This window comes from Pipistrellus hanaki (genome assembly GCF_964339955.1).
Source record: "Pipistrellus hanaki genome assembly, chromosome: 18".
Taxonomy (NCBI): domain Eukaryota; kingdom Metazoa; phylum Chordata; class Mammalia; order Chiroptera; family Vespertilionidae; genus Pipistrellus; species Pipistrellus hanaki.
The window spans coordinates 11,827,292-11,853,406 of record NC_140520.1 but is presented as its reverse complement, the minus strand read 5'-3'; the positions used below and the strand labels follow the sequence as shown (position 1 = coordinate 11,853,406).

At 51.2% G+C, this 26,115-nt stretch overlaps 2 protein-coding genes across 9 annotated transcripts in view; both read left to right on the top strand.

The window, feature by feature from the left end:
- RPRD2 (regulation of nuclear pre-mRNA domain containing 2) overlaps positions 1–7,135 on the top strand; it is a 56,769-nt gene extending 49,634 nt beyond the window's left edge. For 2 of the 7 annotated variants that reach the window (XM_084865665.1, XM_084865664.1), the window contains 2 exons: positions 552–974; positions 1,877–2,118. In XM_084865665.1, coding sequence (XP_084721791.1) covers positions 552–974; positions 1,877–1,965 — 512 coding nt within the window. In that variant the 3' untranslated portion in view covers positions 1,966–2,118. Of the gene's footprint in view, positions 1–551 lie in introns of all 7 variants that reach the window. The other 5 variants (XM_084865663.1, XM_084865662.1, XM_084865660.1 and 2 more) reach the window with 3 other exon arrangements.
- A 5,094-nt stretch (positions 7,136–12,229) lies between these two features.
- On the top strand, positions 12,230–25,466 carry TARS2 (threonyl-tRNA synthetase 2, mitochondrial). 2 transcript variants are annotated; one of them, XM_084865677.1, is made up of 18 exons: positions 12,230–12,366; positions 12,855–13,051; positions 13,361–13,484; positions 14,143–14,267; positions 15,684–15,801; positions 15,902–15,966; positions 16,452–16,530; positions 17,713–17,859; positions 18,028–18,126; positions 18,405–18,622; positions 19,044–19,206; positions 19,395–19,532; positions 19,637–19,714; positions 22,886–22,986; positions 23,199–23,300; positions 23,460–23,532; positions 23,995–24,109; positions 24,868–25,466. In XM_084865677.1, the coding sequence occupies exons 1-18, from the start codon at positions 12,292–12,294 to the stop codon at positions 25,014–25,016; spliced, it is 2,166 nt and encodes a 721-aa protein (XP_084721803.1). In that variant the 5' UTR covers positions 12,230–12,291; the 3' UTR covers positions 25,017–25,466. The 2 variants fall into 2 exon arrangements, with proteins under 2 accessions (XP_084721803.1, XP_084721804.1); XM_084865678.1 differs by lacking the exon at positions 12,855–13,051 and having other exon boundaries at positions 12,251–12,366.
- The last annotated feature ends 649 nt before the right edge of the window (positions 25,467–26,115 follow it).

The window sequence follows — 26,115 nt, the reverse complement described above, 5'->3', positions numbered from 1 at the left end:
CATTGTTGTCTGCCTCCTTCCCTCCCTCCCTCCCTCCCTCCTCCCTTTCTCTTCCCTCCTCCCTCCTCCCTCCTCCTTTCCCCCTCAATCTTCCCCTCCTTCCTTCCCAACCACTCTAAAAATCAATTGGAAAAATATCCTCGGGTGAGGATTAACAAAAAAAGAAAAAGAAAGAAGTACTGGCTTAAAGTGTTATTTTAAGAATGATTTTGCTTCCTTTCTTTTCATGCTTTGTCTTGTTTTAACTATGAATAATTCTGACACGAAAATCTACCCCTTCCTGTTGCCTTTTATCGTGCCATGTTGGACATGCTTCATGACTGTACTAGAAACATTTCGGTGATTTTCTCTCTTTATATTGGCAAATAAGTCCAGTGTTTTCTGTGACATTTAGCAGCAATGCTTGTTTGGTCAGGATTTCCTTTGGCCTCACATTGTAATGTCTATCTGGTTCCCACTGGAATGAAAGAGAATAGCCGATTAGCCTAAGTTGTGTTTACTGTAAGGCAGGGAGTTGTTCTTTCTAACTCCTCTGATCTCTGCCTCCACAGGCCTGTCATCTTTGCTTCAGAGTGTTACTGGGAACCCCGCTCCAGCCAGTGAAGCTGCTGCCCAGAGCACCTCGGCTTCCCCTGCCAACACCACTACAGGGTCTAACGTAAAGGGAAGAAACCTGCCCTCCAATTCCCAGTCCTTCATTCCCAAGAGCTTCAGCTATTCCCCCAGCTCGTCGGCATCTGAAGTCTCTTCAACTTCAGTCAGCAAGGCCCCCATCGGGCAAAGCCCAGGGCTTCCAAGCACTACATTCAAGCTGCCGTCCGCCTCTCTGGGGTTCACAGGCGCCCACAACAACAGCCCTGCTGCCCCGCCTCCTGAAGTTGCCATGTGCCAATCTTCAGAGATCTCCAAGCCAAAGCTGGAGTCCGAGTCCACCTCCCCAAGCCTGGAAATGAAGATCCATAACTTCTTAAAAGGTAATCCTGGTTTCAGTGGCTTAAACTTAAACATCCCAATCCTGAGCAGTCTGGGGTCCAGTGCCCCGTCAGAAAGCCATCCCGCAGACTTCCAGCGTGGCCCTACTAGCACTTCAGTGGACAACATTGACGGAACCCCTGTGCGGGATGAACGCAGTGGGACGCCCACCCAGGATGAGATGATGGACAAGCCCACGTCCAGCAGTGTAGATACCATGTCCCTGCTCTCTAAGATCATTAGCCCTGGTTCTTCAACACCCAGCAGTACGAGATCACCACCCCCGGGGCGAGAGGAAAGCTACCCCCGCGACCTCTCCAATTCTGTACCGACATTTCGACCCTTTGGCCTGGCCAGTGAACCGCCCTATAAGCAGCCTTCTGATGGAATGGAGAGACCATCTTCCCTGATGGACTCTTCCCAGGAGAAGTTCTATCCAGATACTTCTTTCCACGAAGATGAGGACTACCGAGATTTTGAGTACTCGGCGCCTCCACCCTCTGCCATGATGAACCTGGAGAAGAAACCAGCCAAGTCTATCCTGAAGTCCAGCAAGCTTTCCGAGACCGCCGACTACCAGCCAATCCTGTCCAGTTACAGCCACAGGGCCCAAGAATTCGGGGTAAAGTCTGCCTTCCCTCCAGCTGTAAGGGCCCTCCTGGACTCTAGTGAGAACTGTGACCTCCTCTCACCTTCCCCTGGGCTGTTTGGTGCCTTCAGCATCAGAGGGAGTGAGCCTGGGTCTAACCGGTCACCGTCACCGAGTAAGAACGATTCCTTTTTCACCCCCGACTCCAACCACAATAGCTTGTCTCAACCCGCCGCTGGGCACCTCAGTTTGCAGCAGAAGCAGTACCCAGACTCTCCTCACCCGGTCCCACAGCGTTCCCTTTTCTCTCCGCAGAACACCCTCGCTGCTCCCACGGGCCTCCCGCCCGCGTCGGGCGTGGAGAAAGTCCTGGCCGCCACCATTTCCACCACGTCGACGATTGAGTTTAAGAACATGCTTAAAAACGCCTCCCGAAAGCCCTCGGACGATAAGCATTTTGCCCAGGCCCCCGGCAAGGGCTCCTCCGGTGACGGGGTCAGTCTCTCAAACCTCCCGCAGCCCAGCCTGCCGGCCCCGGAGCAGCAGCAGGAAGAGCACTACCACCGCATCGAGACGCGCGTGTCCTCCTCCTGCCTGGACCTGCCGGACAGCACGGAAGAGAAGGGGGCCCCCATAGAAACCCTGGGCTACCGTAACGCGGCCACCAGGAGGATGTCCGGGGAGCCCATCCAGACCGTGGAGTCGGTCCGCGTTCCCGGGAAGGGGAGTAGAGGACACGGGCGCGAGGCCTCCAGGGTGGGCTGGTTCGACCTGAGCTCCTCGGGCAGCTCTTTCGACAACGGCCCCTCCAGCGCCTCCGAGTTGGCGTCCCTTGGGGGTGGGGGCAGCGGAGGCCTCGCTGGCTTTAAAGCAGCACCGTACAAGGATCGGGCACCCCCGTTTCAGGAGAGTGTCGGCAGCTTTCGCTCCAACAGTTTCAACTCAACATTTGAGCATCATCTCCCCCCGTCCCCCTTGGAACACGGGGCGCCCTTCCAGAGGGAGCCGGTGGGGCCGGCCGCCGCCCCGCCCGCCCCGCCCAAGGATCGCGGCGGTGTCTTCGCCCGCGATGCCGCCGCTCACCTGCCCTCTGTGGATCTCTCGAACCCCTTCACCAAGGAGGCCGCCTTGGCCCACGCCGCCCCGCCCCCCCCTCCCGGAGAGCACGGCGGGGTTCCTTTCCCCGCCCCGCCCCCCGCGGCCCCCGGGGAGCACAGCAGCAGCGGTGGGAGCGGTGTCCCCTTTTCCACTCCCCCCCCTCCGCCCCCTGGCGACCACTCGGGGGTGGTGCCCTTCCCAGCCCCGCCCCTGGCAGAGCACGGAGCGGCAGGAGCAGTGGCAGTGTTCCCCAAGGACCATAGTTCTCTCCTTCAGGGGGCCTTGGCTGATCATTTTGGGGTGCTCCCAGGACCCAGGGACCATGGGGGCCCCACCCAACGGGACCTCAACGGCCCTGGCCTTGGCCGGGTGCGGGAGGGCCTGAGCCTGCCCTCCCACTCCCTGGAGCACCTGGGCCCGGCCCACGGCGGCGGTGGGGGAGGCAGCAACAGCAGCGGCGGCCTCCCCCTGGGCCCCTCACACAGAGACATCATCAACCGGAGCGGTCTGGTTTTGCGGAACCCCCGGCCAGACTTCCGGCCTAGGGAGCCTTTTCTCGGCAGAGACCCGTTCCACAGTTTAAAGAGACCCAGGCCGCCTTTTGTTAGGGGCCCTCCGTTCTTTGCACCAAAACGCCCATTCTTCCCTCCCAGGTACTGACGGAGACCAAGGGAAAGGCATTCGGAACAGTCTAGAGAGCGTTGGAAGTAGGAGTTTGGTTTATTGTTGTTTGTTTTCCCTCCTTTGATTTATTTCTCTATGACCAAGGGCCTCCCTTCCAGAGTGAAAAGTCATACATATATGCTTACATTTCACCGTCCCACCCAGGCCTCCCGCCCACTGCACTTACCCACCTTCCCCGCGTTGTCTGTATCTTAGGCGGGTGGAGGGGAGCAGGCAAAGAAACACAACCAAAGCCAGCTCCTTTGGCTGGGAGCTGGAGGGACGGGGAGGAGGACAAATATTGCCCCATCTATTGAAGAGTTCTTGCATTTTAAATAAAACTTCCACCAGTACAGATGATAATGTGCAATGTTGGGATGTTGTTTTGGGTTTGGCTTATCAGTAGTCCATGGAAGGGTTCCTGCCCCCTTCTCTCTCCAGCTACCTTCTCTGCTGTCCCCAGCTTGGCCCCCTTCCCTGTGTCTGCCCTGCTGACAGCCAGAGATGGTGCGAGGGAGGAGATGCGGGAGGTCTCGGAGCTGTCACGCTGCTGTTGTGTTGTTTGTTCCGAAAGGCATGTGGAAGTTGAGCACTTTACCTTTCTCCTCAAATCTTACCAACAACACAGCCTCTTCTTCCAAAGCACCAGCAGGCCTCACTGAGGAGATCTTCTGTCCTGGGAACATTTTTCCTCTTTGTTTTTGGAATGAAAGAGAGCAGGCTGAATATATTTTTAGGTTAAAATTCAGAGTAATTATAATTACAGTAGTTAAAGGAACTCTAGCAGTGTGTTGTGACCTGCCATCCTTCATAAACGAGAGAGAATGGGAAATGTTTTTTGAGAAGTTTCACTCTTTTACCCAGCTCTTCTGCTTTTCTTTCTTGGCTCGCTCTCTCAGCTTTCGCTTCTGCTGCGGCCAGAAAGCCGCTCCCGTTGACAGTTGTTAAAAGGTGGAACTGTACTGTTGTCTCTGTTTTAATGAAATTAGTAGACATTTTTACCATGGCGCCTCCCTAGCATAGGTGGTATTTGTTGGCAATTTCAGTAAAGGTTAACTACCAGGGAAAGGCAATTCATTGTCTTTATCTTTCCTTTCCCCTTGCCTGTATTCACCCCATTCTTGGTGTTTATTTCACAGAAGGTTCAATAGCATCTTTCTTTCCATTACACCTCTTCAGATGTGTCCTACTAACAAGTGAGTATTACTAGACATATTTTTTACAGAGGAAACTGGAGAACATGAGAAATCCAAATTTACCCACTCCATACTAGCTGCCCATCACTTATCAAGGCTCAAACCTTCTCCTCACTTCCCACTCGCAGTAGGAAATCAAGGATGTTTCTGCTCTTAGTCATGTCACATAGGAAGCTCTCTTCCCCCTGAACTGAAAGGCTTGTGTGTGTTTTCACAGAGAGTACTGGGGAAAGACAATCACCGCACTTTGAGTGTTTATATCTTTATATTTTAGGGACATTGAAAAGCAAATGTTGTGTTTCTATTTGTTATTTAGTGTCTTGTCCTAAGGTACACACACGGGTAAACTCCAGCTAGATGAGTAAAATAATCTGAGTTGAGTGTTGAAGGAATCCGGGTAAGTTTTCTATGTTCTCCCGGGTTAGTATGGAACCACGGGAAGTGTGGGAATGCTTTGGATTCCTGCAGTGAAATACTAAAGGCGGGGGAGAGGACAATGGAGTGACAGAAGGTGATGCTTTGTCTCGAAATAAACTTGCTTTTCAGATAAAGAGCAGCTTACACCGGGTGTGTGTCAGAGGCGGGGAGCTCTCTGGGAGTTACTCCATGTTATTTATTTGGGCTCGTGGTGTGGACTGGGGTTAGGATGCTGCCAGGCATTCATCTCCCTGATGCATCTCTGGTCCTGGGCCAACTGTTCGTTCTTCCTTTGACCCTCTCCAGCCTCTCTGCCCTGTGGCTCTCCCACACACACAAATGCACGATACCATGACCTGGAATGTGGGATGGGGTATATAGTGTAGCAAAGCAAAGAAACAGTATCGTTCCATTGAGTCCGCAGACATTTGTTTAGGAACATGTATAAGTAGGCAGTGAGGGTGGGGAGGGGGAGTTCTATTTGGCTCAACTGAAATACAAGTGGTTTTTTTTGTTTGTTTGTTTTTTTGCAGAAATTAAGGGGGATGTATTCACTCTAGAACAAAAGAATGTGAATTCTTTCTTGCTGCTCTTGTTTAAACTAAAAGTAGTGTTTACTTGAAAAGGCTCTCTGACCTTTTGGTTTTATAAGAAAATACGGGGATGTCAGGAAAGTGGCTTCCTGAACGCTGAGGCAGAATAATTGTCCCCAGAAGTATGGTGGCTAATCCATGAAAGGAAGACCTTGTACCGTTTTAAAGATGGACTTTTAAGGGCTGGCTTTCTTTTGTGGGCTGTTTTGTTTTTTAAGCCACAAAATCCTCCAAGCGCCTGTTTCAGGACGGGAGGGAGGATTTGTGTGGCTTTGAGCTGTTCACTCTAAGGAACTCTGTCCACAGCAGTAAATGAAGACGACAATGTACATATGTGATATAGTGACACAAAAGACAATTCTGGTATTCATAACATGAAACAAAGGGGTTTTATTCTTTCTGTGTCTGTGATTTCAAGCTCCGTGCCCATGCTCTGACTTTTGTATTTCAACCTGAGTTTAAAAAAATAAACAAGGTATTTTTTAAAGAAAGCATAACATAGTGTGTCTTGGAAAGGACATGATTCACGTGAGAGCAGAATGTGCGAAGTTGTCGCTGAGGTCCTTGGTGCTCACTGTAAAATCACAGACAGAGAATTGGCGGGGTTTGTGAATACACCAGTTCCACCGAAATCTCATATCGCGTCAGAAACGAGAGTCCTTACGTAGTTTGTACGTTCACTCCTCGGTGAGCTCAGAGGGAAGCTCTCCCTGCTCCTGCCCTCCCACATGTGGAGAGGAAGCAGAATTGGTCTGATTCCAGGGAGGGGAAAATGATCAGAGAGTAGGACTTCTATCCTTTCCAATCCCAGGGATACAGTGTTTGTGATATACATGGTACAGCAAACCTATCTAGATAATGTGAATATGCTAAACTTCCTAACTGCAGAATATTCACTATTTCCTGAAATTACTGGTTCATGCAGAATTAAGCTTCAGCTGTTAATTGTTTTGAAGCCGCTGTAAATTACTGCTTTTTCCCTCTTTTTCCTCCCCCTCCCCCCTTTTTTTTTTTTTTGAATGGGCAGGGGTGCCTGTTAAAATTAAAATTAGATATGTTCTATTGATATTCTCACGTGTTCAGTGTGGAAAACAAAACAAGTACATGCTTTAGAGGCAACAACATTGAAATCCTTTTGAAATGTGTATTACCACTTAATAAAATAACTAGTTCTCAAGGTTTGACATTTTTCTTTGAGATTTGGGGCTTTAACCAAGGGCCCTGGCTTCTCTGGTGAGAGCAGAGAGTAGGAAGCATCTCCAGGAGCTGAGCTTGCTGCTTCGTGGCGAAGGCCTTCCTTGGAATATCGTCTTTTTCTCCAGCAAAGACGCTACATGACTGTCCAGGGCTGAAGGTGAAACCAGCTACAACAGAATGCAAAGAGAAAAGCCCGGATACATCTCTGAAGATCTGCTCGGATTGGCTCTGGTCTGAGAGTGTGGGGAAAGGGATGGTGGGTGTGTCTGCACACCCCGCAGACCACCATCTCGTCCCTCCCTGTGACCATGTGCACCTTCCTCTTCCAGCCATTCCTTTCTTTTTTTAAGTCTGTGTGTCTCCGATACTGTGTTTGTTTTCCAGTTGAATAAAGTATGGTTTCTTTGTGGTGTGGTGGCTCTTCCCCTCACATTGATCTTGTCCAGCTGTCCCGGTTGACTCCTGCACTCGGTGTGTCGGAGGCAGTTGGAATCTCTAAGGAACTCATGCCGTGTGGGTTTATTTGTTCCTTTGTGTAATTCCGTCTTGGAAAGGGGTTTTGGGTGGGGTGGGATCAAAGATGTTCAGGGAGTGGCTGGTGGTGAAGTGGGCTATACTGTATGGCTAATTATTTGTGTATGTCTCCAACAAGTACAATTGTGAGCAAAGAAGCATTTTTAAAAGCAAGCTTACTTTAAAAGCAATTTGGGGAGGTGACAGGGGTCCCCTGGCCACTTCTGTGCCCGCATCTACCCTTTTCTGCTGCATATTGGCAATCTGTCAGGAACCACACAACCCTTCTCTCTTCGCCCCATCCCTTTTCCATGACCCACAGAGGCTTAAGGAATGGAATGTGGGCACTCGGGTAGAGAGAGTCACACAGGCATCTCGGTCAGGCCTGGGTCACTGGCATGATAGATGCTCTAAATAGCAGCCTTGGTGATGTGAAGCTGCACACCGTCACCAGAAATGCACACGCCCAGCAGGTAGGGTGAACCGCTGACCTGACTGCCTCAGCCACTGGGGTCTGGGTCACCCTTTCTTCCTTGTCCCCTCGGGACCTGGACTTGCCCACCTGATTCTTGACTCCACCCTTTCTCATCAGCCTTTCCGGGCATGTTGGAAATGGATCCTTGGCCCAAATTGGGATTAGGCGAGTCTGGCACAGGAGGGATGAGTTACTCCTGCACGTACATAGATACAGTAACACAAAGGCCATCCGCATGGATTTAGGGTACTGGGTGTTTCTCATACTTGTTTATGAGCAACTGTATAGACAAGTCGGGTCAGCTGCTGCTTGCAATTGCTGAGTAATAACTCACAGGCCGCCTAGACAAAGCTGCTACAGGGGCATGCGTGAGCCTGGGCTCCTAAGTAAACATCCTGCTACCCCCCACGTAGAAGGAAAAACTGCCTGCGTCAGGTTAAAAGAGCAAGTCAAGTGCAATGTAAAACCATCCGATTCTGACTGACTGCCGGGGGAGCACAGGAGGAACCTCTTAGATTTAGTTATGCGTCAGAGGAAGGGGTTACAAAGGCTGCGATCTATGTAAAAACTGACACTGCAGTTACCTTACGGTTCCCTTATTTTCTCCTTTCCCCTTGTGCTCACTGTGGCAAGAGTCAAAAGTTGAGAATACAGATGTAGGTGGCAGGGCTAGTGAGCAGTGCCAACAGAGAGAACACCATTCAGGCCTCTATTTTTTGTGTTTGACTCAAAGGGGTGTTGGCTAAACCAGTCCACCCCGGACCTGTTGGGGTTCATAGCAAATTCAATGTTCCAGCAACTTCACTTCCTTGTTTTTCTTATTACTTCCTTATATTTCTCCTTATGTGTTTTCTAAACCTCACCGAAGGATATGTTTACTGATTTGAGGAAGAGAGAGAAATATCGATGTGAGAGAGAAACAGATTGGTTGCCTCATACCCATTCCGACCAGGGATTGAACCCATAACTTAGGTATGTGCCCTTACCAGAAATCAACACCAAAATATTTTGGTGCACCTGACCAGGGCTCCCTGCCTCCCCCCCCCCCTTTTTTTTTTTTTTTTTTTTTTTTACATGTGAGAGGAATGGAGAGGGATAGAGAGAGAGACTTTGATGAGAGAGGAACATTGATTGGCTGCCTCCTGCATGGCCCCCACTGGGGATTGAATCCACTGAGCCAACCTGGCCAGGGCAAGGGCTCCCCTTATTTCTGAGAATTACTTCGCTGCATAATTTGTGGGGAAGAGATGAGGAATCGAGACTTCTTAGTTTGTCTTGGGGTGATTCAGTTGAAATGCATGGAGAGAAGGGAGGTGGGTTTGCCCTCCCTGGCTACAATCCTTTGCACAGTGCAGGTCCCACATCTCCTAGGCAGCCAGGCATTGCCAAAGGCAGTAGAGACTGGGAAAGGATGAGTTTGAAATCTTGGTTATTGGGTAGTGGGCCTTAATTGCCTTCTGTAGATGTATCTAGGACCTTCTTTTGGAGCAGTTTGCTCTCTCCTTTATTTTTTTACCTCAGCATCGAACCTAAGTTGGCATCCCTGCACTGGCTCCTGTGTTTGGGAGACTTATGTTTTTCCCTTGGAGGGTCGTTTAAAAGGTGGGGGTAGAGGTGGCTGTTTCCTTGTTTCTCTTCTATAGACTCAGGAGATGTCTTGGGGAAAGGGAACTAGAGGTTTTGGGTGCACCCAAAGCTTTGTTTTCAAAGCCAAGTTCAATTTATTTCCATGCTCCTAATAGGAAGCTTTCCCACCTTTATTTACTCTGCAAATTCGGTTGAACTTTTTCTCTCTTCATGGCACCTTAAGCTAATGTTAAAGTAAAAAGCCTGTCCCCATCCTAGATCTTTGTTACTAAGGGAAAAGGGTTTTTACTAAACCAAAGCTCCCACACCACCTGCTGTACCTTTAGCTACTTGGCTAATCGGATGAGCCTCAAAAGCATTTGATGGCAATGATATAAATTTTTATGCATTTTGTCTTCTTAAATTTATCTTTTTTACCTCCAATATCTTTTCTGTCTCTTTGATGCAGGGAAATTTTGCTTCTAAGAGCTAAGATATATTTGGAGGAATGTTTTGATCTGTTGGCATGGAAAATAGATTCTACCTTCAGCAGAGAGCATTCTTATATAAGATTATAACAACAAAACCACCTCAAAGCTTTAGCTAACTGTAAGATGCCTATTTTAAGTGAAATAAACAGAATCTCCCAAAACTTAAGGGTCTAGGATTCCCCTAACTGAGGATTCTCTTTTCCCTAGACTTCTGTGAAACCTGGCATTATTTCCTGAACACTTCTTTTTCCTTATTTTTAGTCTGCTAGAAAAAATTTGATAAGATGCCTTTTTTCTCAGCTTTTTATTGGACTCCTCTCTCCAACTTATATATTAAAGCCTTTTGGGCCCCAAACGCTCCAAGCAGTGTACCTGGAGAGTGAGCAGAGTTGTGCCACCAAACGTGATGCATTCTGACTATTCTGTGTCTGAGAGGCAGCAGAGCATGGCATAGTGTACAGGCTTTGGATTCAGAGATTGGGACTTCTCTGAGGGTAATTTTCCATGTTATAAAGGTGCATAGAAGGGCTACTACTTGTCAGGGTTTTTTGTTTGTTTTTTGTAGGAATTAAGATAGTGAATACAAGCACTTGGCACATAGTAGGTGTTCAGTGATACTCCAGATAGAAGAGCAGTTTTAGGGATGCTTCCCAGACAGACTAACTGGTTAAAATTCCCTGAGGCTGAGACATAGCAGGCACAATTCAGAAATTGTAGCAGAACCAGCGATTAATGCATTGGCCTTAGCTAGCTTGCTTTTGCTAGCTTGCTTACTCCAGAGGGAGAAATGGAATAACTTGAAATTCATTCCTTCCTTCGTTGCAACACAGGTTATATAGGCGATGATGTAGTCGTTGATTGATCAGCATCCCCTGACCACACAGCTCAGTGCATTGCACGTAGTGAGTAGCCAGTAAATGTTTGAGGGGTGAATATAGGAAGCTGCCATGATAATGGAGCTTACTTATTCCACCATCCTCTGCCCTCCACACAAAAAGGACAAGGTAGAATGATTAAAAAATGTGTGTCAGTATAAGTATCCTTTGGAGTTTCAACTCAATGCTAGCACAATGATTGGTACATTGTTAATTCAGTAATTTATTGAGCACCTGCAATGTAACACTCCTGTACCTTTTGGGGCGGAGCTATGGAAAGAAGTCTGCCTCTTGTCACACTTTGTGAATGCCACTTAAAAATCCTCACTACCTTTCCCAGACACACACACACACACACACACACACACATACACACACACACACACGTGATATCCCTTTTCCACAGTCTTATTTCTTTTTGTATTTCAGAGTGTCTAATGTGTAAGAAGATGGAGCCAAGATCTAGAATGGTGCCTGTGACTCAGATCAACTGCTGTCTCCCAGACAGAACCTCTGGCCTCCGGAAACCTAGATTAATCACCATTTTCTGACAGCTCTTCCTCCTCAGGGCTTGATTCCATCACCGCTGGGATCTTGAATAACAACTCCACCCACCCCCACTCCCAGGTGAGGGCACTCATAGGAATCACGGAGAACCTCATAACTGGCTCCATTTTCCCTCTCACTTTACTAAAATCTGACTCAGGTTTTGTTTTACTGTGCAAGATAAAACAAACACACCCAGTCCTTTATCCTAGATATAGTATGGAAAGGGAAAAGAAGGCTAAAGGAAGTTGAGAGCCAGAATGGAGATGAGAGCCAAGATTCTGGGTCAGGCACCTCTTTCTGAAGTGGTAGGAAAGTACAAGACTTGGGTTAAATCCAGCATTAGCACTTAACTGTTTGACTTTAAATCACTTACCTTCTCTGAATTTAAAATCTATAAGATTTAGAGGTCTCCTAGGTCCCTCTTAAGCATGAGTATGAAGGAACTCAAGGAAGTGCCCTCTGCAGATTTTCTGCTCCAGCTCTTAAAGCTGTTATATTAACTTATTCTAATGGTTTGTCCGTACTGTCGCCCATTCCTTATACCATGAAGTATATTAGGCGATTTACATAAAACAATTGGGAGCAATACTACTATTCCCATCTCATAGATGAGCGAACGGAAGCATAGAAAAATAAATTCTCCAGAATTACATAGTGAATGGCAAGCAGATCCAGGATTTACACTAGGTCCGTATGGTTTCAAATTAAGTGTTTCCTACTTGCTAGTAAAGACTATGTAAAAAAATATATACGGTTACATGGAAATTACTGACTGCCCTTTCTGGTCCGTTTTCCTCCCACTCTCATTCCAGAGTTTTCTTGCTCCTGTCCTCAAACCCGCAGGACCTCTTATTGCTACTCTGGGCTGAAACTGCCGGTGTAACCGCGTAAGTCTTCCCTTCGGCCGGAACCACCCACGTCGCGGCTGTTGCTGTGTGGGGTGTACGTACGTCGTCTCACTTCCCGGGAGGCGGTTCTAGGCTAGAGTGGCAGCTGTAGTAACCAATAGGCATGGGCCTTGTCGGGCCAGCGGCCAATGAGGAACCTTCTGGCGGAGAAGGCGATCATTTGGGTTGTAGGCACCGGTTTGGAGGAACATGGGGCTGTGTCAGAGGTGGCGGCGGCTCCGTCTCCCAGGGTTACAAGCCTGCGGGCTACACACGGCGCTTGAGGTACCCCAAAGTTCCGAACCCCCCAAAGCCCAAGGTGTAGGTTCTTAAGGCAGCCTGACCCTTTCCTGCTCCCGTCCTGATCCCAGACCGGATACTCGGGCCTTTTTAAAAAATATGTATATGTTTTTACTGATTTCAGAGAGGAAGGGAGAGGAAAGAAGGATAGAAACATCAGTGATGACAGAGAATCACTGACTGGCTGTCTCCGGGCCGCCCACAATGGGGATGGAGCCCGCACCCCGCGCATGTGCCCTGACCGGGAATTGAACCCTGACCTCCTGGCTCAGGTCGGCTGAGCCGCTGCGGAGCACCTTTTCTAGGGCCAACAGCCTGGGGAGCCAGGACTCCTAACGTAGCGCCCCGCAGCATCCGTTCCTTTTAAAGACTAGAGATTAGCACCCCGGCCACTCCACTATCCCCACTCCCACATCCCCAATCCCGGGAATAACTGACGGACCTGTGTTACCTCCTAACGGCTTTCCCTCCAGGCAGCTGTGCCGGCTCCTCCACCCTGTTTGGTAGAGCGGCTTGGCCTTTTTGAGGAGCTATGGGCTGCTCAGGCAAAGAGGTTAGCAAGCATGGCACAGAAGGAACACCGGACTATCAAGGTGGCACTTCCCGGAGGACAGAGAGTGGAGGCTGTGGCATGGAGCACAACCCCTTACCAGCTAGCCCGGCAGATCAGGTACCAGGCCCCTTCTCTGCCTCCAGCATTCTTCTCCCTCCGCTTCCTCTGGACCTGAGCGGAGAGAAAACTCTGCTTGTCTCTGTTCTGTGCCATCGAGATAGCTTTTCCTACCTTCGTTTTTTGTCTGTGTTAGTGTCAGAGTCCCTGTCCTCCTTCTGGGCGCAGAGGGTTGGAGGCGGGGGGAGGAGAAACCATAGGTTCTATTGCTCTGGTAACACATTCCTCCTTTGCAAGTTGAGTCCCCCTTTTCCCATGTGGATTGTAACCCTCTTTTTCTTTCTCTCCGCCCCATCCCCATTGCTGAAGCTCAACCCTGGCAGACACTGCAGTGGCCGCTCAGGTGAACGGAGAACCTTTCGATCTGGAGCGGCCCTTGGAGACAGATTCTGACCTCAGGTTCCTGACGTTTGATTCTGCAGAGGGGAAAGCAGTAAGTTTCTTCTTTATCCCAAACACAGTGGCTCCTACACTGAGAGAGATTTAAGCGGGTGTTTCTAACATTTCTTTTGCCTCCGTTTTTCCATTTTTACTTGGGAGGGAGGCTTACCACAGATTGCTTGTCTTGACTATTCCTAGCTATGCTGGGAACTTAGGAAAGTTTTTACTAAGCCTGGGTCTCTTATAAGGGGACATCATTTGTGTTACTGAAAGGAAGGAGTAATACATTGAAAACAGGATGCTATTGAGACACCCGTTATAAGTCCATCTGTAGCATATATTTAATTTTAACGTGGCTTCCACAACTGAGCATACAACCAAACCTTGTCCCCATTTTGTCCTCTTCATGTCAGCTTAGGTCAGTGGTCGGCAAACCGCAGCTTGCGAGCCACATGCGGCTCTTTGGCCCCTTGAGTGTGGCTCTTCCACAAAATACCACGTGCGGGCACACACAGACAGTGCGATTGAAACTTGGTGGCCCATGTGCAGAAGTTGGTTTTCGGCCTGGGCGAGTCTATTTTGAAGAAGTAGTTCTAACACCGAGCCACACTCAAGGGGCCAAAGAGCCGCCTGTGGTCGCGAGCCTCAATTTGCCAACTACTGGGTTAAGGGAGAAGGTTAGGACTATGAACGTCTCTCCTGTGAACCAGGTGTTCTGGCACTCCAGCGCCCACGTCCTGGGGGCGGCAGCGGAACAACTGCTCGGAGCCGTCCTCTGCCGAGGGCCCAGCACAGAGAGTGGCTTCTACCACGATTTCTTCCTGGGGAAGGAACGGTGAGCAGTGAAGGAACGGGAGGAGGATGGTTTCTCTTTTGAGACTTCACCTTTCCCCCGAGGTGTTTTTGAGGTATAATTGACAAAATTGTATTATTTTTAAGATGTGTAATGTGATAATTTGATATTCATATATATTGTGAAAGGATTCCCACCATCTAGTTAATTAACCATCACCTCACATTTTTTGTGTGTGGGTTTTTTTTGTTAAATCTCACCTGAGGATAGCTTTCCTATTGCTTTTCAGAGAGAGTGGAAGGGAGGCTGGAGTAAGAGAGAGAGAGAGAGAGAGAGAGAGAGAAACATAGATGTGAGAGAGAGGCACGGACTGGTTGCCTCTGCACACACTCTGACTGGAGATGGGGAGCAAACTTGTAAACCAGGTACATGCCCGGGACCAGGAATCGAACCTGAGCCCCTTTGACGCTCTAACCACTTAACAACCAGCCAGGACGACCTCAGCTTTTTATTGTGAGAACACTTAAGGTCTGTTAGCAAATAGCAAATTTCAGCTATAAATACAGAATCACCAGCTACAGTCACCATGCTATGCATTAGCGCCTCAGACCTTATTCATCTTTAACTGAAAGGCTGTCGCCTCTTATTGGAGTGGTGTCTGAGCCCTTTCCTGGGCCTGGGGCATGTTCAATTTGGAGGCGCAAGCTGGGGGAAGGGCCTCCAGGCCTGATATGCTGAAAACATCTCTAGCCTTTAGGAGTTCTTTAACTTTTGAAAAATATATATACTTTTACTTTTTACAGAGAGGAAGGGAAAAGAATAGAGAGCTAGAAACATCGATGAGAGAAAGATCAATCAGCTGTCTCTTGCACACCCCCCACTGGGGATGTGCCCGCAACCAAGGTACATGCCCTTGACCGGAATCGAACCTGGGACCTTTCAGTCCACAGGCCGACACTCTATCCACAGAGCCAAACCGGTTTCGGCAGGAGTTCTTTAATTTTATTTCATTCTCCATTATAATACAATTGCTTTAATTTTGTCCATTCACATTGTCTGCACTCAACTTTTTAAAAGACATATTTTTATTGATTTGAGAGAGGGAGAGAAATATTAATGTTGAGAGAAAATCCTGATTGGCTGCCTCCTGCATGCCCCCCTACTGGGGATGGAGCCTGCAGTTCGGGCATGTGCCTGGGAATCGAACCCGGGACCCTTCAGCCTACAGGTTGACTGAGCCAAGCCAATTCGGGCTGCACTCAACTTTTAATTTTATACATAGAGCATTTGCTCCAGCTATAAAATTTGTACCTGATTTCCTATGTTTTCTGTTCGAAGTGTCTAAGAGCAAACAGTCCTAGGTGTTTCTGGAGGGCAGGATTTCACCCCTAGCCACCAGGTATGCCACCAGGTGATGCTGCTTAGAGGATGCAAACCAACCAGGTCTCATCTTCCCAGGACTATCCGGGGCGCGGAGCTGCCCATTCTGGAGCGAATTTGCCAAAAACTTGCAGCTGCTGCTCAGCCCTTCCGGAGGCTGGAGGCCTCCCGGGACCAGCTGCGCCAGCTCTTCAAGGTGGGTTGGAAACACTCAGTTTTAGGAGGAAGATCAGAGGCCCGAGGGCAAGGACAGCATTCTGGGGATAAAGACTTGTCTTCACTCATCCTTTTTCCAGGATAACCCCTTCAAGCTCCGCCTGATCGACGAGAAGGTGACGGGTCCGACAGCAACGGTGTATGGGTGAGCGGTGGAGACGAGAGAAATGGGGAGGGGGCTGCATTGACAAGGCCAGAGGGGGCTAAGGGAGAGAAGGCAGAAGCGAATCTGTTGTTCCAGAAAAAGAAATGGGATGGGAATGGATTTTTATCCCCCATTGCTCTCTCTGTGGAACACGTTTCTAACTTTATATACATATATATATATATTTTTTTTTAATTGATTTTTCACAGAGAGGAAGGGAGAGGGAGAGAAACATTGATGAGAGAGAAACATTGACCAGCTGCCTCCTGCACATCCCCCACTGGGGATGTTCCCGCAACCAAGGCACATGCTCTTGACCGGAATCGAACCTGGGACCTTTCAGTCCGCAGGCCGAAGCTCCACTGAGCCAAACCGGTTTCAGCGAACACGTTTCTTTACTTCCTCTGTCTGTCAGCTAAAGGCCAGGAGAGGGAGAAAACTAAATACTCGGGAGTTTGGAGACCACTGACTGCCCTCTCCTCCAGGTGTGGCATGCTGGTCGATCTGTGCCGGGGCCCCCACCTTCGGCATACCGGGCAGATTGGAGGCCTGAAGCTGCTCACGGTCAGTTGTGGGAACGGTGAGGTGGAAACTCCCATTTGCACTGGAGTAGCGGGGGAATGGGAAGGTAATTCAGCCCCTTCCGTGCTGATAGCTAAGCAGGGAGTCAGAGGGAGAAAGATCCTTAGACCCTGCCTTCTAGAAACTGAGTCTGATGGCAGGCCCAGGAGCCAACTCAGTTTCCATAACTGGACATGGATGCAGGAGGAGATGGGTGGGAGGGCGCGGACAGGCTGGACAAGGTCTTACACAGCCGGCTCCTGTGCACAGAGGGGCGTGGGTACCATTTGACAGGCACAGGGAGAATACTCTAAGTCACATGTGTCAAACACAAGGCCCGCGGGCCAAATCCAGCCCGCCAGGCCTTGCAATGTGGCCCGCACCGCGCTGTCATCACTGCACTCCGCTGTCAGTTTATGACATTGTCAGTTTATGACTGTTCAGAAAACCATTCAGCCCGCGATTTAGGCTGGATTTTAGATTTTGGCCCCTTCTCTGATTGAGTTCGACACCCCTACTCTAAGTCAAGGGCGTGTCTTTTATGAAAACACGTTCCTGGGCAAGGTAGTTACTAGAGACAATGGGAGCAGAGGGCGAGGGGAGAGGCAGATACATAGAACAAAAAGCGCCGGCCTGACACCTAGCCGTCTGTGCTTCCTCCTGGCTCTGCCGTTAATGACGTCCATGGCCGTGGGTACATCTCCTTACCTATTTCCCCGTCTATAGAGAGAGACTGTTCATTCCTGCCAGTGATCCCACGTCCAGAGACAGCCAGCGAGCGCAGGAGGAAGTGGTGGAGGGAGGTGCTGGAAAGTACAGGCTGTTTCTCATTAGTGCTGTTCCAGGGAAGGGCAGAGGCAGGTGATTTCACAGGTCCGAGTCAGGGGGGAGTGTGGGAGACTGGTGAGGAAATGGAGGGTCTTCAGGTTAATCCCTGGGGCAATCATTGACTGCAGGGGAGGACAGCCCGGGTGCTGGCCGGCAGCAGCAGTGAGATTGCTCAGGAGAACGTTAGGCCTGGGTGGGACGTGGTAGAAATCAGGAACCCGGGCACTTTTGAGGGGATAAGGCCCGGCCCGCAGTGTTGACGGCGGGGAAAGCGTCCATCACTGGGCAGCCCACACTGACACTCTCATGTGAGGTTTGCAGAGAAGCTGGTGGCTCCAGCCCCTCGTCTTCCCACAGAACTCGTCGTCCTTCTGGAAGGCTTCCGGGGCCCCGGAGACGCTGCAGAGGGTGTCGGGGGTTTCCTTCCCCACAGCGGAGGAGCTGCGGGCCTGGGAGGAGTGGAGGAAGGAGGCAGAGCTGCGGGACCACCGGCGCATCGGGAAGGTACAGAGACTGGGGAGGAGCCGCTGGGAAGGGCTGGAACGAGATGAAGGACCTCGGTGGTGACGCTGGGCGCAGACTCGGAATGCAGCAGCCTGAGCGGGTCCACCCTGTTTCTTCCGGGTCCGAAGCCCCTCCTGCCCTGAGGTGACCCTGCCATTCCCGACCCAGGAACAGGAGCTCTTCTTCTTCCACGAGCTGAGTCCCGGGAGCTGCTTCTTCCTGCCTCGGGGGGCCCGGGTGTACAACGCGCTGGTGGCTTTCATCAGGGTACGGGGCCCTGGGAAGGGAGGCCCGGAGGGCTGGGGGCCTAGAAGTCAGGGGTTAAAAGGGGGGGTTAGAAGCATAAACATACATATTGCAGAGTGCTGGTGACTTTTATTAAGATACTAGAAGTGTGTGGTCCCCCTGGGGAGCAGAGAGAGTTACTACGGTGTTTAGTAGGTTGTGGGTGATCAGCAGGACTGAGGGCCCAGGAGAGGCACAGCTGCCCCTTCCCTCCTGTCCCCCAGTCACTTTGACCTTTCATGTCTGTACCTCCTTTCCAGGCCGAGTACGCCCGCCGTGGCTTCTCAGAAGTAAAAACACCCACCCTGTTCTCTACGAGACTGTGGGAGCTGTCGGGCCACTGGGAGCATTATCAGGAAGACATGTTTGCCCTGCCGTGTCCAGGCTCTGACAGGCCCGCCCGCCCCCAGAGGGACCCCTCTCCCAGCCCCCCTGTGGACACGCTCGCCCTCAAGCCCATGAACTGCCCTGCACACTGGTGAGCTGGGGCCTCCAGGGCGGAGGCCAGGCACCCAGGCTGCTAACCACTAAGGGACAGGAAGCATCTGGGAAGAGGACTGGGCACCTGAGTTGAGTCTTGAATCTGCCTCTAGCTAGCCATGTGAATTGGGGGAATGGTTGTACCACTCTAAGCCTCAGTGCCCCTGTGTGTGACATCGAGGGTTTGAAGCGCTGTCTATGGTTTTTTTTCCACCTCAGCGCCTATCGCAGAGCAGGCGCACAGGAGTGGTGTCTGTTGTTACTGAGAAGTCGCCTTTGAGGCACGCAGGCTCCGGTTGTGATGCGTGGGGCCTGGCAGGCTGGAGAGTGCTGAGCTGAGGGGCAGGGAGAGGAGGCAGCCTTCCTCTGGGCGGAGGAGCTAGTTTCCCTGAGGCACTGACCCCTTCCCACCCCCTCAGCCTGATGTTCGCCCACCGGCCCAGATCCTGGCGGGAGCTGCCCCTGCGACTGGCAGACTTCGGGGCCCTGCACAGGGCCGAGGCCTCCGGCAGCCTGGGAGGACTGACCCGGCTGCGGTGCTTCCAGCAGGATGACGCGCACATCTTCTGTGCACCGGACCAGGTGGCCCACCGGCTCCACCAGCGTTTCTACCCCTCCTCCCCCTGAGCCAACATCCTGACCCTCAGTTGCCCTCTTTATATATTACAGTTCAGCTTTGTGCTATCCCTAGCTTTCCTCTATGTTTTTGCCCTCTGTTTGCCCCAAACTACCCTGACCCCCGAGCTCACCCTCCCTTCCCTCCTCCCCAGCTGGAGGCAGAGATCCGGGGCTGCCTGGACTTCCTCCGCTCCGTCTACGCCGTCCTGGGCTTCTCCTTCCGCCTGGCACTGTCCACCCGGCCGGCCGGCTTCCTGGGAGAGCCTGGCCTTTGGGACCAGGCTGAGCAGGTGCAGGGACGGAAGGGGGACAGTGGGAGTCGGGGTCCTCAGGAGGCGTCACTTGGGGGGCTGGAGGGTGTGTGCTCAGTCCTCTTGTCTCATTCCCTCTGAAGGTCCTTCAGCAGGCCCTGGAAGGCTTTGGCGAGCCCTGGGACCTCAGCCCTGGAGATGGCGCCTTCTATGGGCCCAAGGTACGCTGGGGGCTCTGGATAGAGTTTCATTTATTCACTCTGTGTTCTGTTTTATTAAGTATTTGATAAAAAGGAATTTTTAAACTTGTGTATAAAGAAGAGCGATAGAGTCCCTGCCCCATGGACTTGTCTGTGAGGCCCGTGGCTACAGGCGCTGAGGGAGCTTGCTGTCAGGAGGGTCAGGAAAGCCTCCCTCAGGGCTCTAACGTGAAGCGTGATTGTTGGCCAAGGAAATAGGTGCTTCAGGAGGGGCTGGGGGCAGAGGCTGGGGCAGGGGAACACTGACACACATGGCGAGTTGGAAGGAGTGGAAGAATAGGGGGGTTTGCTGGCGGCGGGGGACGGGACTGAAAAGTAACTCCTGGATTTAGTGAAAAGGCTGTTCGTTTTGGTTGGTTGGTTGGTTGTTACCAGTGAAGAGAAATCAGAATTACATGCAGACAGAAGAAAATTGGTTATAAAAACCACTACATTTTTGCAATGTTTTAAACATTTCATGCAAGTAATAAAGATTTTAAAAATTGTATAGCCAGGCCAGTGTGACTCAGTGGTTGAATGTAGACCTATGAACTAGGCCTGTGATCGGCAAACTACGGCCCATGAGCCACATGCTGCTCTTTGGCCCTTGAGTGTGGCTCTTCCACAAAATACCATGGCGAGTCTATTTTGAAGAAGTGGTGTTAGAAGAAGTTTAAAAAATGTGGCTCTCAAAAGAAATTTCAGTCGTTGTACTATTGATATTTGGCTCTGTTGACTAAGGAGTTTGCCGACCACTGAACTAGGAGGTCATGGTTCGATTAAAAAAGAATTCATGAATGGCAAAAGAATACTGCCTCAAAATATGCTGAATTCACATATGTTAATAATACCATAATGAATTCATGCTAGACATAAACTCAGGTTACCAATTAGGATGAAACAAATTTTAGAGCTATTTTTATGAGACAAATAAATGAACTTCATGATAAAGGCACAGCAGGATTTTTAAAAAAAGACAAATTTATCACAAAATTCAAAATTCCTTAACTATTAACAACCCAGGACAGAAAAACGTTCTTGGAAACGTTTTAAAGGCTTGATTTAAAATGCCAGGAAAATGTTATTTTTCCATTAAGATACGTTATGAAAATCGGCGTGAGGTCAGTTTCACAGCTGGAATTAACCCCTAGCAAAAGGACCAGCTGCTAATAATGTTTACTTGTGTATAACTTAGCTGGATGTTAAAATAACAACTGTTGGTGCCAGTCTGCTTATAAAGTCACTGCTCTGGATGTATCTTCTCACAAACAGTGGGCAAACAGGCTTCATTGTTAATTAATGAATTCAACAATAATCCAGAATTCATTAAACAAGGTCCAACTGTGGTTTCTTTAAGAGGAACTCAAAGGTTACCGCACTTTTGAAGAGTAAGAAACCTATAGTATACCGTGTGGGGCAAAAGTAGGTCTACAGTTATATCTACTTTTGAATACAGTAATAAATAGTCATGCGAGAGTAAACTGTTTCCCAAGTGGGTTTACAGTTGTATGTGAAACAGTTTATTCCTGTAATATTTAGTAATTGCATTCTTTTCCTTACAAACAACTGCGAACCTGCTTGTGCCCCACCCTGTCTTTTGTTACGAGCAGTGACTTTCAGAATGTTTTGTCGGTTGGTACTTAGTTACGCAGGCTTGATCTCAATCGAGGCAAACTTTGTGACCCTCTGCATGGAGAACTTCTTTTGTGTGTGGCAGCATGAGGCAGGGAGAGTCACAGGAAAATCCTCCTCCGAACAGGTCAGGAGCTGACAGAGATGAGTGGACAGCACAGGCAGTGGCAGCTCCTCTGACAAGCTCGGGCCAGGAAGGTTCTGCTGAATTGCAAGTGCGGTAACCTTTGGCTCGGCCCTGGTGAGAGCACTTGCCAGCAAAGCACGCTGGTAAAAGCCTGCTGCTTCATGCAGCCCAGGAGGAGGCAGAGCAGACAGAGAGCGGTAAGCTGTGAACAAGCAAGGAAGCCACACTGCCGGGCCCGCTGGATTGGTCATCATGAGTTGCACTGCGCCTGCCCCTTGAGGACACTGTCTGGCACAGAAAGAGCAGAGCTGGTTTCTAGAGAGACCAGAGCGAAGGCGGGGCTCAAGGCTGTTAGGTTTTGCAGGACCATGTTTGGTAAAGTGGAGAGAGGGTGGAGGGAGGGAGGGAATGAATGAACCTAACTCAGGAACTCTGGCTGTTACAAAGCAGAGTTACCAAGGGCCTGAGGAGCCGGAATGTTTCTGAAGGGAGAGACCTGAGGCTGTTTAAATGCCTAACGGGAGGGTGCCTGGGGGTCAGGGAGGAGGTGACACTGTCAAAGGGGTTTCCGTGAGGGAACTTCTGCTGAAGGAAGAACTTTGCCTTGTGTGGGGGCGAACAGAAAGGCTGGGTAGACGCAAGGAAGTTCATGGGTGTGGTTATAGGGTTTGAAACATTTTCCATCTCAAGATAGTAATTGTCTGAATTTTCCATAAAATAGGGGAAAGAGTCATGTGGTGAGAGGGAGTGGGGGGAGGAGAGGTTTCAGCGCGGGAGGTGAGCACTGAAGAGAAGGGAGAGCTTGAAAAGCCTTGAGGAGGAGAGGACACAGCTGGTCAAAGCAGCACAGACGGGGCATCCATCGTTTCCGTCTGTGTGGTGTGTGACGTGTTGGCGCGCTGAGCCAGTCTGTTAAGTGCCAGGGAGGAGGGAGGGGAGGAGGCCACCGGGGTGGGAGTCTGCCGTGTGGATGTGACGGGAACGATGAGGTCGGGAACCTGGGATAGTGGGGACAGCTGCCTAGGGAAGAAGCAAAGGGGAGGCGTCTGTGAACGGGGAGAAAACGCAGCATTAAGGAGCCTAGCCATTGAAGAGCTGTTGGCAGGAAGAACTGTCAGAGCTGGAAAACCCAGGGCCGGGTCAGAGCGGGGTGGACCGCTCCGGAGGTGCCGCCCATGTGGGTGTGGGTGAAGGTCTCCGAGCTGAGGCCAGGGAGCGGGTGGGTCCCCTCATGGACCACCACTGAGCGTGCCGCCGCAGCCCCCTGAGTGGGGGGGTCAGGCACAGCTGGGGGAGGCTCTCAGAGCAGCCGGGGTGGGGGTGGGTGGAAAGGGGGGCCCAGGCACCGGAGGGCACGGGTTCTGGCTTCTCACCGGCCCTCCCCTCTCCTCCAGATTGACGTGCACCTCCACGATGCCCTGGGCCGGCCCCATCAGTGCGGGACGATCCAGCTGGACTTCCAGCTGCCCCTGAGATTCGACCTCCAGTACAAGGGGTACGAGCCTCGTCCGGACCAGTTCCCTTTCCGCGCGGCTGCCCCTGGGATCACTGGAGAACAGCTTCCCCTTCCCCCTTTGGCCCCAAAAGGACCCAAACCCTGCACACCCTCCCTGCTGAGCCTGAGTATTTCTAAGAACTGGCAGGTGATCTGGATTGCACAATCTGTTCCTCTTCCTCCATCCCACCCCCTTTTCCTTTCCCTCTAAGGCGAGCCGGGGCCCCGGAGCGGCCAGTCCTCATTCACCGAGCAGTGCTGGGTTCAGTGGAGAGAATGCTGGGAGTGCTGGCGGAGAGCTGTGGGGGGAGATGGTGAGACCCCGACTTCCGTTCTGAGCTCAGGACGGTGCAGGCCCCAGACCCTGCCCCTTCAGACTCCAGCTTGTTTCCTTCTCAGGCTGCTCGCTGCAGCCGCCCTCAGGGCCAGAGCCAGAATAAGGAGTTTGCCCTCCCCCGTTCTCTCCCAACTAGGCCGCTGTGGCTGTCCCCGTTCCAGGTGATGGTCCTCCCAGTGGGGGCCGAGCAAGAGGACTACGCCCGGGAGGTGAGGACTGGGGGCAAGGACAGGGCCGAGCACGTGCACAGGAAGAGGCGGGGGGGGGGGGGGGGGGGCGCACAGCGCTCGGAGGCTGCTGGCCTCTATGCTGGAATTCAATCTGAGAAACAGACTGGTCCCTCCTGGTGGAGAGGTGACAGCTAACACACATGAAGGCTGACGCCAGCACAGAAAGGGGTTGGGTACATGCTTTTCCTTTGCTTTCCCGGGAGAAGGAAGGCCATGGCTGTCCCCGGGTCAGCAGCTGGCTGGGCGGAGTGGAGCCAGAAGAGGCAGCCAGGGAGCCTGTGCAGGAGGCACACAGGCTGCGGGGCGAGGGCGGGCCTCCATGTGGAGGCAGGGAGGAGGGGGTCTGAGACCCCGAGGGCCTTGAGGCAGAGGAAGGAGGAACAGTGGGTCTTTGGTACCAGCCTTACGTTAAATTACGTCCCATCGCCAAACCTCTGCCAGGTTCAGCAGAGCCTGCAGGCGGGGGGCCTGGTCGGAGACCTGGACGCTGACTCCAGTCAGACCCTCAGCCGCAGAGTCCGCGCGGCCCAGCTCGCCAACTACAATTTTCAGTTTGGTGAGTGACAGCTCGAGCGCCCGCCCCGTACCCTGTCCCCCTTTTCATTAAGTTTGGTCACCTGCATGTTCGGCTTCTTTGGGGCTCAGTCCTGAGCTGGACAGGAGCCAGGAGGCCGGAGCCATTTGGACCATAGTTCACCCCAACAGCCACTTCTGACCCACGGAACAGTGTTCTCCTGACCCTTCCCAGCTGTCCGTCAGGTCAATTCACCTAGGGAGTGTCAGAGAAAGGGACAGGAAGGGTTAATAAGGCCTAATTAGTTAGCTTTGTTTATTCTAGGCCTAGTGGAGTCAGCCCTCCTGCAGGAGGAGAAAGGCCTGACGGAGACGAGTGTAGCTCTGCCTGTTCCTTTTTCTTTCTCCAATGAAAGCCAGGAACAGAGTCCTCCGCCAGATAACCCGATTCTCTAGCTCCACACACCGCCTCGTGCTGCCAGCGCTCGGAGCAAGCTGCCCCAGCCCAGGGGCTTGCCGAGCCTTCCACCGCTGCCACCTGCCCTTTCTCCGACATTCTCTGGTCAGCTGACCTCTGTCTTGCTCTGGCTGACCCCGGGCTCCGGCCTGAAACAGCTTCTTATCTCCTCGGCACGAGCAGGGAACTGAAGAGCAAGAGCCAGTAATACAGTGGGCCCGGCACCATATCTTGTCTTTGTTCTCACCCTTCCTAAAGACAGGTTAGGTCTCTTCCATTTCTGCAAAGGGAGACACCCCAGGGGGGTTACATCTGCCCTGAGATATTCCCCCTTCTGCTTGCAGTGGTTGGCCAGAAAGAGCAGAGCAACAGAACAGTGAACGTTCGGACTCGAGACAATTGTCGGCTTGGAGAGCGGGACTTGACAGCGGCCGTGGGGCGGCTGCTGGAGCTGCAGAACGCCAGGGTCCCAAACGCCGAGGAAATGTTCTGAGCGTTTGCTAGGAATGTGGCAGACCCGCAGGAGCCACCAGCCTCTCTGAACCCAGGAGGGGCCAACCTCACGGACAGTCTGGAGTCCCAGGCCCTTTAGAACTGTGTGGAAGCCTGGATGTGCTCTCCGGAAAGAGACTGATGTGGGGGAAGCCACAGCTGCTGGCATAGGAGGAGAGCGGAGCTAAACATAATAAACCTGAAGCTCTGAGTGTGTCTCATCTCTGACTCCTGGTGGGGGTAACGAGGGTTTGACTCCCAGGGGATGGGGGACGTGAGCAGGGACAGCCCAGCCCTGGCTGGTGGGAGCATCATCCTGTGCACCAGAAGATGGTGGGTTGGACTCCTGGTCAGGGCACATACCCAGGTTGCAGGTTCGATCCTGGGTTGGGGTGCATGCAGGAGGCAACCATTTCTAACATTAATGTTTCCCTCTAAAAATCAATAAACTGTAGAAAAGAAAAAATAAGTTAAGGGACAACCAAGGCCCTGGCCAGTTAGCTCGGTTAGAGTGCTATCCTGATTCACCAAGGTTGCACATTCAGCCAAAACCGGTTTGGCTCAATGGATAGAGCGTCGGCTTGGGGACTGAAGGGACCGGGTTCGATTCCAGTCAAGGGCATGTACCTAGGTTACGGGCACATCCCCAGTAGGGGGTGTGCAAGAGGCAGCTGATCGATGACTCTCATCGATATTTCTAACTATCTCCCTTCCTCTCTGTACAAAATCAATAAGAGATATTTAAAAAAAAAAAAAAAAAAAAAAAGGTTGCAGGTTCAGTCCCTGGTAGGACACATAACAAGAATCAAGGAATGAGTCCTAGCTGGTTTTGCTCAGTGGATAGAGTGTCGGCCTTAAGACTGAAAGGTCAGGGTTCAATTCCAGTCAGGGGCACGTGCCATGGGTGCGGGTTCCCCGGCTCATCAGGATGTTCTCTCTCACATCGATGCTCTCTCTGTCCCTCTCCCTTCCACTCCTAAAAAAAGCAATGGAAAAATATCCTCGGTGAGGATTAACAAAAATAAATCAACCAATGAATACATAGACAAGTGGAACAAAAAATTACCTCCCTCTCTCTAAAACCAATAAAAGAAAAAGTT